The 16,786-nt window shown below is 37.6% G+C and overlaps 1 protein-coding gene across 1 annotated transcript; it reads right to left on the reverse strand.

The window, feature by feature from the left end:
- Window positions 1-12,142: 12,142 nt before the first annotated feature.
- LOC125224668 lies at window positions 12,143-12,976 on the reverse strand. The gene has a single exon (XM_048128095.1). The coding sequence runs from the start codon at window positions 12,974-12,976 to the stop codon at window positions 12,143-12,145; it is 834 nt and encodes a 277-aa protein (XP_047984052.1).
- Window positions 12,977-16,786: the final 3,810 nt, after the last annotated feature.

Here is a 16,786-nt window from a genome sequence, read left to right on the forward strand (position 1 = left end):
TTACTATGGGTGCTATGCGACGATATACATATTTCTCATGTGCGGATCCAGGGGGGGGTCATGGGGGTCGTGACCCCCCCTGGAGCCTAGGTTGGCCATACAACTAGACCACGTGACCCCCCCCCCTCCCTGGGCACGAAACTGGATCCGCGCTTGATACTTCTATACATAGAAATCATCCATGAATCAGAAACAAATAAGTATGTGTGTACAGCTGTTCACACATACCTACATATTTGTTTCTGATTCATACATATTTGATCTCACACCAATAAACGCCCTTATGGCATTTGGACCCAATACTCTAGGCTTAGCAGGCAGGTGTAGCAATGTACAACTTGTAGAACATTCTCAAAATTTCCATAAATTAGTGGAAATTGAAATTAGAAAGTGGCCGTTGAGAACATTCTCTTTATGATTAGGATTTATTACTATACACCGTGTTTTTATTGAATTCCGTTAACTTCAGCATATAGTTAGGTGCATTATAGGGGACAGAATGGCACAGTTAGTTTTCTTGTATATTTCTCTAAAAAAAAACCATATAACTGCAATAGATGTGAACTTCAATTGCTGTTGAGAAACGGTCTTTACAATTAATTCACATTAAGTGTTAAGACTATGACATTTCAATCGCATATCGAACACACAAAGCCCTTTTCTTTAACAGCAATTGATGTAAAATCTATCTAAGGTGTATGGTATTTTTCGGAAAAAAGTTACGAATTAAAAGAAACTATTATGGGAAGGTAACGGAATTCAATAAAAACACGATGTATATTCTCAACAGTTGACGATCGCTTAAAGCTTGGCAATAAATGTGCGAAGAACATTAAATTAGAACATTCCCAATTTTTTAAACTTCTCTTCGGTGCTATGCTAAGTACTTAGGCAGGTGACTATGCCAGTCCGGTCGTCGCGAGACAGTACATTAAAGTTGGAATCGCACCGTACAGCGGTTACGAGATAGGCTCGAGTTTACGGCGGGCGTTAAATCCAACGTCACCCTTGTTCTACCTGCTTGTTTTGATTTCGGTCGAACAAGAGTTACTTTTGTGAGTTTTGTCGTTTCACCCTTAACTCCTCGGCGTGCTTTTATTTTGTTCTTACGCCGAAAAACTTTGTAGCTTTATAAAATAAATAAAAATTCTGTTGTGTATAAATTAAAATTCAACATACATTCAAAGCCTAAAAATCTTACTAAGTAGGTACGTATCAAGTTTTGTGGTTTCTGTCGCATGCGATGCGTGTTAGTTGAGGAATAGTATTATGTAGGTATATTATTCTTATACACGGTGTAACATGAGGAAATCGAATAATTTTAGCAGCGTATTCTTCGTCATATCAGAAGAGTATAATGTCATGTAAACTTTTCTGGATTTCGCCTACTTTCAGATTTATAAGCATTAAAAAAAATAACAATCACTTATTACTGCTCAGAAGAAGTAATAAGTAATTGTTTTTTTTTTACGCTGTTTTGATGGCGACGATGCCGTTATCGTACATAATCTAACTATCCTCGTTGATAGATATAAAAAAGTAACTAGTGACTCATTGCAAAAATTTAAATTTTCATTTTAAGTGCCAGTTTTAGGAATAATATTTAAATTTTATGTGAAACTGTTACAACACGACCTGTTTCTCAAAAACATCGTAGAAGGAAAAGTAGAAGAAAAGAGGGAAAGAGGAAGACCTAGGAGAAACTATTTCACCCAAATTAAAGAAAAGGTTCAGGTCGTGTCGTACCAGAAGGTGAAGGAGTTGGCAGAAGACCGGACGAGTTGGAGATTGCTCCACCGACCAGAGCACAGCTCTTAAGTTAAAAGAAGAAGAAGTGAAAATACATCCAATTAAAGTAAAAAAAAAATATACAAACAAATATTTTCACGAAATTTGCTTGATGTCATATAACATTTTATCTTTATTTTGCTCTCAGAAATACGTGGTTAAAATCTTTTAGTTTCCTCATATTACGCCGTGTATAGATAATATAGAACTGTCTATAGCTTAAGTAAATATTTCAATCATTTTAATCGTATAGGAACTTCATATTTTAGATATACCTACTCAAGAACAGAAACATTTTGTAGCTGATTCATAATAATATAATATCTATAATACTGAATTAATCTAAGCCATGTTTAGGGCTAGAAAATATTATCTTTAGAAAATATTAGTTTTAGAAGGGCAAACAAATATTAGCTTTAGAAGTCAACAGATATAAATATTAATACAAAATCTCAAGAAACCAATGGTATTTATGAACACATTGAAAAATAATTAAATACCTAAGAAAGTAAGTAAGTAAATATTCTTTATTGCACCATTTTACATGTAAAATTATAGACAATATTTAGTGAGAGTATAATTAGGCAACAACAGGCGGTATTATCGCTAAAAAGCGATTTCTTCCAGACAAGTATGGGTAGCTGGCTTGGAGTTGGTTTGGGTTTAACGTTTATCTTTGGTTGAATCCGGTTATTTATATATGTTCACGTGTAGTTCAAATTACTTGATAAGTAACGAAATCTGCTAAAGTTATTTCAATATTTTCAATGCTATTTATAAATAACATGTAAATAAAAATAAAGTACTTACTTATCATTGAAAACATTGGTTATTATTTATTAACGATCATTATTAAGTTTCAAGTTGTCAAATTAGTATAGTTATTATATTATTTACAATTGTATACCATACTTTTTCTACGACAGCCAAATACATACCTATCCGAGAACAATAAAATAGGTTAATTTCCATATACGCTTTCTAGATTTTTCAAGTAACAAATTGGCAGTCACTTTGAGCGCCATATAACCTTGATTTCTTAGGGAGTACATTGTTCATCAGAATCACTCATAATAATTAATAACTTAAGATTTTGCACAAAAACGTTGACAGAAAATAAAATACAAAATACTGAAAAAGGTTTCGACAAAGTTGCCAACAAAACACGCGCCGAACAAGCCATAGACAGGTTAAATAGAAAATATCCGGTTCTCAATTACGAAAAATGTGGTTGTGTTCAAAGAGAATATAATTACTATATTTTAAGAGTCAGGTCACCTATACTAGTGACTTAAGTCAGTTAGTATTAGTTTGTTTCCAAAATCGTTAACACAATTTACGACAACGAACTGTCATCATGACAGTGTCATGTGTCAAAGATCTGTCAAATAGGTTTGTACGGCGTACGCTACATGCTTGCGTTCGTTATCGATATCGATACAATGGAGAGGGTAGAAACATAGGCTCCACGCAAAATGTATTTTACTTGAAGACAGACTAAGGTCTAATTCACATTTCAGTTTTATACGTATTCTTTATTTATATATAATATTTGATTCAGAGGATAGGCTTGCCGCGTCTAGAGTCGAGACATCATGCTGTTTTCGTCAGCAAAATATTGGGTTGGTAAGAAAGTATTGAGCGAATCATAACCAATATTGTAATTTTTATTTAATTTATTATTTTAATCATTTATCAAAAATATAACGGCCTTCGTTATCTACTACTTGTCTTCATCGTTCTGGTAAAGAATGAATAGCATCGGCGAAGAAGTTCTTAGGTTTAGATTCAAAAAACTCAGCTATGTACTGTCGTAGATGGGCTTGATCATCGAACATTTTTTCATTCAAGGCATTGCTTAGCGATCTGAACAATGCGTAATCCGTAGCTGCCAAGTCTGGAGAGTACGGTGGATGAGGTATCACTTTCCAACCTAGCTCCAATAGCTTTAGCCGAGTCACTTTTGCAATGTGTGGGCGAGCATTGTCGTGTAAGAAAAAAACTTTATCATGCTGTGGACGATTCTGACAGATTTTTTGGTTTAAATTTTCAAGCTGATTACAGTATACTGATGGGGTAACAGTCATTCCACTTGGTAGGAGTTCCCAGTGAATAATACCATGAATATCCCACCAAACGGACAGCATAACTTTTTTCGGGTGAGGCTCTGTTTTTGGTGCCTCTATTCCTTTTTCGTTTGGAGCTAGCCACTGACGTTTGCGTGTATGATTTATATATAAGACCCATTTTTCATCTCCAGTGATAAGATGGTCCAACCAGTTGAATGTGCGGCGAAAAGACAGAAGTTGTATGCAGATATCGGCACGGCGGTTTAGTTGATCTCTATCAAGTTCGTGCGGTATCCAAACACTGTATTTGTAGTTTTTTCCCAACTCGTGTAAATGTGTTTCTATGGTGACATGAGAGCAGCCTAACTCGGTAGCAAGAGTACGACTCGTTAGCCTCGGATCTCCTTCAATTAAGGTTTTTAATTTGGCTACATCAATCTTCACCGGTCGACCAGACTTAGGTTGATCTGATAATGAAAAGTCGCCACTACGAAACCGCTGGAACCATCGTTTCGCCGTGGCCTCAGACACAACTTCAGGAGCAACACGCTGACATATATTACGCACTGCTTCGGCGGCTGAATGGCCAGACTGAAATTCATATAGTAAGCAATGCCTTACATGCACTTTTAATTCGTCCATTTTCTTCCTTATATTAGCTCGGCGACAGCTAGTGAATGACTGACGAGAAACTGTGCGACTCGCCCTTTATATACTTTCGACCATAGAAGATTCTAGAACTCTCTCAAAAATTTTATGTGGAATTCAATCGATCGCTCATTACTTTCTTACCAACCCAATAATTTCTATCCACTTTAGTTTAAGTCGATATTAATTGTAGTAGTTTATTATCTCAGAATGTGGACATGGACAAGCAACAATAATGGCACCGTCGGAAGAGTCAAACACTGTTGCTATTGATATCGCGGCGAACACGCTGCGCACTCGCGGTGAACTCGCTGCGCACTCGCGGCGAACTCGCTGCGCGTTCGCTTCGCTTTCAAATCGCCCGCAAATCGCAACTGTGATAAGGCCCTTGAATCTCCGAGCCCTAGCTTGGAAGCCACACCGCGAAACAATTTGTACGAAACCCTACATTTTAATTACGTTAGTCAACACGTAATCGCCACGATTTTTGATAACAATTTTAATGATTGTTTACTTTGTTTATAATTGAGTGACGGTATATAAACGCTCTCCAAAACTTTTCGGGGCATACTGAGTGCGTCACGATGTCGCGATTATTCCTGGCGTTGTTTCTGGTCCTTAATGTGACGTTAAGATCCACATTTTTAGGGTTCCGTACCTCAAAGAGGAAAAACGGAACCCTTATAGGATCACTCGCGTGTCTGTCTGTCCCTCTGTCACAGCCGATTTCTCCGAAACTACTGGACCGATTTACTTGAAATTTGTCACACGTATGTAAACCTGTGGCCCAAAGACGGACATGTAGTATAATTAAATGAAATTAAACGAAATTTAATCATAAGGGGCACTTTTGGGGGGTAAAATTGAAAATTAAAAATCAAAGTTATTAGAACTATATTGTGATACATATCAAATGAAAGAGCATTTTATAAGCATTTCAAATATATTTTTTTATAGTTTTTATTTTGGTAATTTAGAAGTTGTTTAAGAAAAATGACCATTCCCCCCCCTTATCTCCGAAACTACTTAGCGTAAAATTTTCAAAAAAATACACGAGGTAGCCCTCTACCTGTAGATTACAGGAAAACCTATTAGAAATCTACAGTCAAGCGTAAGTCGGACTTAAGAGAAAAAAACTCAAATTGAGATTTTCACTCACTGCCGCTGCAAGTACTTACTAAATGTTTTGAAATTTTGTGAGCGCCATGGACAGGTAGAAAGAAATTGATTTCTGTTTAGAAATTGTAAAAAATTTTAGTCATTTGCCAAAATGACTTAAGTTCCTACTAAAAAAGAGGCGCTTAAGACTGTTTAGAACTGCACTGACCATAATATTGCCCTAATAGGTCCAAAAAATGGTGTATATATACGAAAACAAAAAAATTGTGCCACCGACAACCAAAATCTGAAGTCTATTTGCTCTATCTCTTATATTGGGTTGGTAAGAAAGTAATGAGCGATCGATTGAATTCCACATAAAATTTTTGAGAGAGTTCTAGAATCTTCTATGGTCGAAAGTATATAAAGGGCGAGTCGCACAGTTTCTCGTCAGTCATTCACTAGCTGTCGCCGAGCTAATAGAAGGAAGAAAATGGACGAATTAAAAGTGCATGTAAGGCATTGCTTACTATATGAATTTCAGTCTGGCCATGCATCCGCCGAAGCAGTGCGTAATATATGTCAGCGTGTTGCTCCTGAAGTTGTGTCTGAGGCCACGGCGAAACGATGGTTCCAGCGGTTTCGTAGTGGCGACTTTTCATTATCAGATCAACCTAAGTCTGGTCGACCGGTGAAGATTGATGTAGCCAAATTAAAAACCTTAATTGAAGGAGATCCGAGGCTAACGAGTCGTACTCTTGCTACCGAGTTAGGCTGCTCTCATGTCACCATAGAAACACGAGTTGGGAAAAAACTACAAATACAGTGTTTGGATACCGCACGAACTTGATAGGGATCAACTAAACCGCCGTGCCGATATCTGCGTACAACTTCTGTCTTTTCGCCGCACATTCAACTGGTTGGACCATCTTATCACTGGAGATGAAAAATGGGTCTTATATATAAATCACACACGCAAACGTCAGTGGCTAGCTCCAAACGAAAAAGGAATAGAGGCACCAAAAACAGAGCCTCACCCGAAAAAAGTTATGCTGTCCGTTTGGTGGGATATTCATGGTATTATTCACTGGGAACTCCTACCAAGTGGAATGACTGTTACCGCATCAGTATACTGTAATCAGCTTGAAAATTTAAACCAAAAAATCTGTCAGAATCGTCCACAGCATGCTAAAGTTTTTTTCTTACACGACAATGCTCGCCCACACATTGCAAAAGTGACTCGGCTAAAGCTATTGGAGCTAAGTTGGAAAGTGATACCTCATCCACCGTACTCTCCAGACTTGGCACCTACGGATTACGCATTGTTCAGATCGCTAAGCAATGCCTTGAATGAAAAAAGTTCGATGATCAAGCCCATCTACGATAGTACATAGCTGAGTTTTTTGAATCTAAACCTAAGAACTTCTTCGCCGATGCTATTCATTATTTACCAGAACGATGGAGACAAGTAGTAGATAACGAAGGCCGTTATATTTTTGATAAATGATTAAAATAATAAATTAAATAAAAATTACAATATTGGTTATGATTCGCTCATTACTTTCTTACCAACCCAATAGTTTCCAAAATATACGCAAAATCTTTAAAGTACAAATCTAGTGTACGTGCTATCACATGTCGTCAGGCGCTCATAACCTTTTTGTATGGAAATGTCGAAATCCGACTCGCACTTTACCGATTTTCATAGAAGGTTGTGTTTTATTATAGTTTTGAAGGAGGTTTCTTGTTTTTAACCACCAACGCCAAAACGAAGGAGTGTTATAATAATAATAGGTTTGATTAGCTCCCGAACGAATCAATCGATTTTGATTTAGTTTTTAATGTTTAAGGTGAATTCGTCGAGATTTTTTTTTGTACCACGTAGGTGGCAAACATGCATACGGTCCGCCTGATGGAAAGCGGTCACTGTTACATATGGACGCTTGCCACTCAAGGAGTGGCACATGTGCGTTGCCGAGTCGACTCATTAGAAACTTGTACAAACCTGTACTTAGAAGGGGCCTGGGTGCCGACGACTCAAAGGACCGAAGGAAGGAGGAGGAAGGAAGGAAGGAGGAAGGAGGAAGGATCTATTGTCCTAATTACTTCCGTAGGTCCTCCAGTTCATAATTAATGGGAAAATACTTGAACAGGCATCCACGACTACTTTCCTAGGTTTAAAGATTGATCAGGGCTTAAAATGGGACCAGCAAGTAGATAAACCGTGTGGTAGTCGGGGCAGTGCGTGCTTTGCCTTAGGTCGAGTTGCAAAGTCTGTGGCTCCATAACTAGCCCGGACATGCTATTTCGCCACTGTCCATTCATTAATACAGTACGTTGCGGAGGTCTGGTCTGGGGATGTTGTCCCGAATGGGAGAGGGTCTTTCGCTTTCAGAAACGAGCTGTCAGGATCGTTGCTCAGGTACCTGTAGACAGTAGACACTCCGGCCAAAGAACTCTTTAAAAAATAAGAATCCTTAAGCTAGGAACACACTACGCGGACGTCCGTCGTAAATCGACCGCGGACGGGGATCTGAACAATGAATATACACTTAACCGTGCAAACTATCGGTCGACGGACGTGGACGTGGCCTTGAGCGCATGGACGTCCGTTCGAAATCTGGCTCGCTGGATGTTTTGTTCCGTGCACACTGTTCGGTCGCGGTCGCGGTCGCGGTCGATTTACGACGGACGTCCGCGTAGTATGTTCCTAGCCTTACACTCATTACACTGCCTGCAAAAGTTATCATGCAGGTAGCCATTTATGTAAGAGAGAACTTGGCAGCATACAAAACCAGGGGCGGCTCACTCCGCGATTCTATCGCCGCGCTACAAGTACATGTCAGCGGCCGCGAGTTCGCGGCCCATTCATTGGCGACGACCTTCGCGCGGCGCAATAATAGTTATTTGTATAATAGTTATTTGAAGAATCATGAACTTGCGAGTTATTTATAGAATCCTGAACTTGCGAGTTTTTTAACACACGAGAAGTAAAATACATTTGCACCCGAGTGTAACACAAAACTTTTCCCCTCACTGTAGCGAGGAAACTACAACGCAAGAAATGCGTTTATCACTGCTTCCAGTAGTTCCACAGGTGGTAAATGATCTTTATTACTAGATTCACCTACTTTGATCAATTTTAAAGCAGTTCATTTGAATTTATTCAAGGTCAAATTACTTTACCCACTCACTAGTGGGTAAAATGCGTTTTTACCCGCTGGTATTAAAGGACAAAACACGTGTTTCCGAGCTAGTGAGGGGAAAAATTCAATGTTGGCTGCTCGCGTGCGGTCCGTTTGTTAATGTAGGTAAGAATTTAGAATGGCGTCATTTTGTGAACATCAAAGGAGCCTTCTGTACTTGTACTATTATACATAATATATTCTGTGATAAAACTAACAACATGTGTTCCAAGTACAACATTCGAAATGCCGGAAAGTTTGTAGGTATCGACCGTAAATTGGCGAAATCCAATTTACGGTCAAATTAACACATGTGATGGACCCTGCCGTCTATAATAAATTGCCGCAAGATGTGGTTGAAGCGCCTAGTGTGTCGAACTTTAAGTACCTATCGCTTAAAAAATTGGCTGGTCGAGCACCCGTTCTACACTAATGACAATTTTTTTATTACCTAATTAGAAAAATATTTTTGTGCATTTTTTATGTGAATATTGCCTAACTTTTTGTAATTTCAATCTTCTGTCTATTTATTCTCTAAGTATTATTGCTGTATAAATATTATTTTTTTAAATCAAATCTTGACGTGTAAAATGGCGTTACAAATATGAATAAATGAATATGAGTATAAGTAGTATGATTATTTTAACCATTGAAAGTTTGTACGGAACCCTCGGTGGGCGAGTCCAACTCGCACTTGGCCGGTTTTTATTAAGTAAGTACATATTTTGTTGTATGGCATAGGTACTATCTTATCTTGTTTAGTTTAAAATTACTACCTACCTATTGGTGTTCTCATTATTGATTGGTCCACAAAAAAACATTTATTAACCTAATGATGTGAGTTTATATACTTACAAGAAAACGTTTTACACCAAAACCATCTTTTCGCAACTTTTGATTGAAGTCACTCCGACTAAAATGAGAATTCTAAACGAATATGCATGACATATAATGCATGACAGGTGCTATCAAAAATGCTCAATGTCCATTGTGTAAGGTACAGCGGGGCAAATCTCGACTGGGGCAATTATAACTACTTAATCACTTTTTTCCATGATTACACTTGATTAGCGTTTATTACCTATGAATACATACAACTGTAGTCGTAGTCACCTAATGTAAAATACCCTATAATGGACGGTGATGCCTTTATGGACAAAAAAACACTAATCCTTAAAAATAAGTATCTAAAAACTGACGGAAATGTACCGTAAACTAGAGTTATAGAGCTGTTTAATGTTGAAGTTTCATTTAATTCGGTTATTTCTGAAGGATTTGGCGGCAAGATAAAAGTCTTCAGTTTACTGAAAAAAAAATCACGACGAATTCTTAGTAATGTTGCTGAGAGAGTATGAGTTTATGTACACAATAATAAAAAAATAATACTCGGTGTAAACTTGAATGAATTTTACTTACTGCATTAACCATGAGATAAGGTATAAAACTTACTAGTTTGTTGCTCCGAAGATATACAGAAATAGTTTTATTTTGCGAGTGTCCACCCGGAAAACTGCATACCTCCTATGATGGACATTGGACAAGGAACAATCTATGAAACCAAAATTTACAAGAAACAATCCTATGTTAAAATAACCCAAACTAATTTTATTTGGGGTATATACAATTGACTCATTGAGTATCAGTTGGCTTTAAAAGTAAAATTTTAAACTTATTTCACTGTCCATAATGGGGGATCCATTACTGGAGAACTGCTGTCCATGATTGGAGAAAAAACACCTAGTTTTGATTTGTTAACTATGAAGAAACCAATAGGAGTATCTATTCTGCAATATGCTTGAAATGTAAAAGAAGGATAAGACATTCAAGTTTTAACACGCTTAGCGGTAGAATTTTTACATTTAACGGATACGGTAGCGAAAATGCTAAAATGGAAAGGAGCCCCCCCTTTCAACTTGGGAATTTTAGTTAATTATACAAGTGTTATTAACTAGATTTATCGAAAAAAAATTGTCCATTAAGAACAACTCAGTCAAAAGATATTTCAAAAAAATCTTTATAGTCGAGGTTTCGCTCTCAACTCTTTCCTCCTTCAAAACTTAATCAATCGGAACGAAATTTGAGAATCTGAATAACAATGAAATAATCTATGTCGGACCGTTTAGTTTTTTTGGTTAATTGTTACTAATATTGAGTATCACACCTTTTTTTGCGCCACAATGAAAAAGGCCGTTTTTGGAAATTTTTGATTAGCTCTAGAGTCTTTAAAAAGCAGGATATCAAAAAAATCAAAACGGTCCGACACAGAATAAAATAATAACAATCTGTGTCTAAAAAATCATTGCTCTATCTTCAAAAACCAGGGAGGAAATAGTCGAGAGCGTCTGTATGGAGAATTGACCCCTACCGTATCGTCTTAAACTGTCCATGATTGGGTCCGTTACCTTAAACTTAAAACAACTCTGCTTCCAGTTTTAGAAACTTCTCGCAACAGTAATGTGGGGATCAGTGGTGGAACCGAAATCCCTATTCAATCCGCTCCATATATGGCCGCGTTGTTTTTGGACAACGGCCAATGGTGCGGCGCGACGGTCATCGACGAACTGTTTGTTCTAACTGCTGCACAATTGCACATTGCCTTGTGTATGTATATTTATTTTGAATATTTAGCTACTGCAAAATTGATATGATATAGGTGCAGTAACTCTTTAAATAAGTAAGTTGAATAATTAACTGCAGCTACATCACATTTATGTGACTGATTTTTTTAGACACTGTTTTTGGTTAAGTACTCTGTTTAGAATGCTGCATAATCTTTCTATAGTCATAAAAGACTAATATTTTTTTCAATTTGAATTCGCTTTTTTAATGTAAATCCAAGGTTTAAAAAATATATATATTTTTATAACCCTTGATTTGATCATAATTATTGTACCTATGTATTATGAACTTGATAGTACCTACAGTAAAAAAATATTTATTTTTATATAAAACATAATAGGACATGACATTGCTGCTATTTAGTAAAATCTTCTTTGCTGATAGTAAAGATTCTGAGGACCTAATGTGTATTTTATTTTACATGTACCCAATTATTTAATACAGAGAATTCAAAGCAGTGGATTAAGGGTGAAGTCACATTTATCAGCATCGATCTACATTTTCTGTACGAAAAATCGCTCGATAGTATGAAGACGCTTACGCATTGGAAAGCTGAAAGCATGCGTACGTACCTATTTTCATACTAACATAGCGATTTCACAAACACAAAATACGGCTCGATGCCGATAGATGTGACTTCACTCTTAACAACCCTTATTATTATTATTGTTTGTTATAGTGGGCCTTTGTGTGTCACGTCGACCAAGAGAGATCTATTGTGACGGCCCTTTGTGGTTATATATCCTTACTTATGCCCGTTGAATCCAGGAAATTCCAGATTCTTTGGGCTGTAAGGTCTTGTACCTCATAGGGTTGCAGTACCTGCCGCCCTAAGTAGATACTTCTCTTTGACATTAGTGGACCGCAGGAACAAAGGATGTGCATTGCAGTCTCCTCCGTTTCCTGGCAGAACCTGCATGTCGCCTCTTGTTTCAACCCCAATTGGAACATGTGTTTGTTCAGCTTGCAGTGTCCAGTCAATATTCTGGATACCGCGCAGATTTTGTGTCTTTTGAGCCCTATGAGCTCTTTAGCATATCTGCTGTTGAACGGTTTTATTAGGGCTTTCGAGTGTTCTTGTCCTCTCACGAACTTCCACCCATCGATTGCCCTTCTTTTTTCCAGGTTATTTAGCAGAGAATATGCTTCTCGTTTTGTGATTCCACAAAACGGTTCGGGGCCGATCAGGGGTGTGTCTGCGCCCTTTCTAGCAAGTTCGTCTGCTTCGTCGTTTCCGGTAATGTCGGAGTGCCCTGGTACCCATCTAAGTGTGACTTTGTTGGAGTTGGCCAGTGCGTTTAGGTTTGTTTTACAGTTCTGGACTAGCTTTGAGTTGGACTCTAGAGAATCTAGTGCCAGCAGAGCAGCTTGGCTGTCTGAGTTGATGTAGATATGTTGGTGTCTTAGGTTTCTATCCAGGTTAATCTCCACGCATCTGTTAATGGCGAAGACTTCTGCCTGGAAGATTGAGGCCTGTCTGCCCATGCTGACGCTGGCCCTGAGCTTGGGTCTCTCACCATAGATCCCACATCCTACATCATTTCCTTTTTGGAACCATCCGTGTACCATATGTGGCTTCCCTCTTCGACGTACATTTGGTCGTTAGTCCATTTGTCTCGAGGAGGTATTTCCACCGTGTACAGTTTGGTAAAGTTGCACTCTGTGTATGTGTCATCGGTGGGCATGCTAAGTGTTTTATTTGCAAATACCCAGGCCTTGAGTTTGGCTAGTGCTTGGGAGCGCCATTTTGGCCTATTTAGAGTGCATATCCTGTAGACACACTGCTTGGACTCCTTTTGCACTTGCAGGGGAGTGGTAAAATGTCAAGCAGTGCATCGAGGGCCGCCCCCGGTGTCGAGGAGAAGGCACCTGTTGCTGTAATGCAAGCAGTGCGTTGCAGGCTGTTTAAAGCTTGTATTGCTGTCGTTTGGTTGGTTTTGTCCCACCATACTGCGGAGGCGTAGGTGATTATGGGCCTCACTACCGCTGTATATAACCACATAGCAATGTTGGGTCTTAAGCCCCATCTTGCTCCTGCCATTCGACAGCATGACCACAGGGCCATCTTTGCTTTTTGAGTGATGTTTCTCAGGTGAGGGTTCCAAGTCAGCTTTTGGTCGAAAGTGACCCCTAGATACTTGACCTCGACCGAGAATGGTATTATTTGTCCATTCAGTTTTGGTTCTTTTAGTTTTCCGAGGTCCCGTTTCCTTGTAAATGGAACGATTACTGTCTTGCTCGGATTAATGGACAAATCATTTTCTTTACACCATTTGATTATTGTGTTAAGAGCTCCTTGCATTAGATTTGATAATGTAGATAGACAGGGGCCTTTTATAATTATCACAAGGTCGTCGGCGTATCCTTGTGTGTCATAATGTTGGCCTGACAGTATTGCAAGAAGTTGGTCCACTGCTAGGGTCCATAGTAACGGAGACAAGACGCCTCCTTGCGGGCACCCTTTAGTGGTATGAAACTCATGCTCTACCGGGTTTAACGTCAGAGTTGCTACCCTGTTTGAGAGCATGCTGTGAACCCATCTGGTGGTGGTTTCGTCTACACCCTTTGATTTCATACCATTAAATTAAGTATGGTTTCTGTGGGCGTGTTGTCGAAAGCACCTTCTACATCAAGGAACGCACATAGAGCGGTTTGCTTGTCCTCTAGGGTTGACTGCACCTTGTCTACCAGGTCGAGTAGGGCAGTCTCCGTGGATTTTCCCTTTTGGTAAGCATGTTGGTTAACACTCAGCGGTCTATCCGCCAGGTATGCCGTCCTAATGTGCTGATCAATGCGTCCCCTTACTGCAAATACCGACTATGTGCAAAAAAGTGATTTTGAGATAATGCGATTTTAATGTTTGAAGGTACGATTTCATATGAAAACATGAAAAAAATTACTATTTGTATACAGCATTCTACAGCCCGTATTGTGTTGTTTAATACTTAATCGTAAACAATATCCAGGCTTGATTTGATTGCCGATAAAACTACGATTTAAAAAAAATAGTAGCAAACTTAGTTGGTTTTTCCTGTAGAAATAAAAATTTGTATATTTCTCTTATTAATACATATAAAGCAGTGTTTCCCTTTGATTAAGCTTTGCTTTTAATACACTTTACTTATGATTTGCAAAAAAAGAAAAATATACAAAAGTTTTGAACTTATTTCAAAATATATTAAATATTCTCAATGACATAGGCGGTTTTAGTTGCAGGAAATATAGCTGCTCTAATTTTATGTTACAAAACTTCACTTATCATTGTTAATTTAACTGGTACATTTGTAATAAAAAGTTTTTTAACATTACTAACCATTAATAATACTTTATTTATGGTTTTGAAGAGTTATTCTCAAAAAAAAATTTTGAAAAAAATCCTCTTCAACCGGTTTTAGGAGATTTTTCACAAAATACTTTAACCGATTTCAGTAAAATTTAACAAGAAGTAACGCAATAGCATTCCCTTGAAATCACAAAAAGAATTTTACAAATCGGTTAATGCGTTTTTGGGTAATAGCATAATATGCATAGGTACTTACTACATACTAGTTCACTGTCTCAGCAATCCGAAGTCCGCCATAATTTATGTTCGAAATTTCACTATCTACACTGTTACATTTAGTATAGGTAAATAGTTTTTGTACGCTCAATAACCTGAAGTAATAGTTTATTTAAAGTTTTGTAGTATTTACGCCAAAGTCACTAAAATGTAGGCGTAGATGAGGTAATAAGTAAGAAAAAGTAATGTGTAACGGTAATTACATAGGTTTCTGGGGCGATTTAAAGCAATCATGTTTGCAATATTCTTACGCCCCCAGTTACACGCAGTGTTTTTCATCACACTTGCAATAAAAAGATAAAAAAGTATTTATGGTAGTCCAAAATACAAATTTAAACACTCTTTTGGGAAAAAGTTTTTTCTTTTACTCCTGATACGCCTTCGTGCGATTGCACACTTACTGCGCAAGAGTGATAAAAAGTTATTAAACAACATCTTCATCGCTGGTGGAATTCGATACTAACACGTCCGTAACACGGCTGACAATGCTAGACTAACTAGGTATTATGTGATTGGAAGCACTCATGGTACTATTTAGTTACGATACCTTTGTCAAAAAGTCTGCGTAAGTCCATTTTCTTGAACGCAGAGATAGCTAGTTGTTTATCGAGCTTTAGACCGAGATAGAAATATGATATGATACATTAAGAGGTTTGAGGTGGTTCTACTGAACTGGAGTTTAATTTGTGGCGTTGATTTTCTTGCCTTGTGCTACGTCCAGATCTCGACATGAACTTAAGCCTAGTGCCCACTAAGCTCGCCGAGTCGAATCTCATTAATTCGCCTTCTGCATTTCTTATGAAACTACGTCCATTAGCGACGCGTCGAATCGGATTCATCGTTCATTGTAAATGTATGCAGGGCTCGATTCGACGTGCCTCGACTCCACCTAAGTGTCCTCAAGACTTTATTCAGCCTTTGTGACAGAGATTTAATACCTAAAGGGTACCATGAGTGGTTTCAACCACTTAATACTGCAGTTGGTGAAGTGGTACACAGTTGTGACATCTGAAGTCTACTCGTACCGTAGGTATGCTAGTAAGTAAAGTAAAGTTTATTCATTGTTAACTGTGTACATAAGATGGTATGATATACAGGAAATACAGTATAAACAGTGCCCATTTCGAGCGTACAATATTCTTAAAAACTACTGACTATATTAGCTTACTGGCTAACTTATAATTATTACCCGGTATATTTCAGAAAAAACTCATTTAGGTTGTAGAACATCGTATGAAAAACGAAGCTTTATTTAAGACAAACAATGGGTTATAATTATGTATAAAGAAGAGAAATATGCAAACATTTATTTCTACAGGAAAAACCAACTAAGTAGGTATTCGACTGTTTCATTAAATCGTATTTGATCGTCAACTAAATACATTCTGAATATATATACGACAAAGTAGTAAACAAAAAAATATAGGGTTTAAAATGCCATACACATAACGTAAATTTCTTCATGTTTTCATATAAAACGTGCCTTCAAACTTTCAAACCGCATTATCTCAAAATCGCCTATTTACACATAGTCGGTATTTGCAGTAATAGACCGTTATCATTTCCTTCGTCACATCACATGCAAAACCAATTATAGTCCCTATACAACTTTTTGGTAGAATGAAATTGCTGATGTTTGTAAACAAACATCTTCTGGAAAAACATCTTAAAGACATTTGGTGTATTTAGCCTGGCTAAAAATAAAGAATTTTGTTGATAGTTTTATTTGCAAAAATCAAATATGTACACATTAAACTTTTTTGTAGAACATAAGATGGCTACTTTAACAAAATGTTTAAATGCAAAAAAACACTATACAC

Source organism: Leguminivora glycinivorella, chromosome 3 (assembly GCF_023078275.1).
Source record: "Leguminivora glycinivorella isolate SPB_JAAS2020 chromosome 3, LegGlyc_1.1, whole genome shotgun sequence".
In the NCBI taxonomy this organism is placed as follows: Eukaryota; Metazoa; Arthropoda; class Insecta; order Lepidoptera; family Tortricidae; genus Leguminivora; species Leguminivora glycinivorella.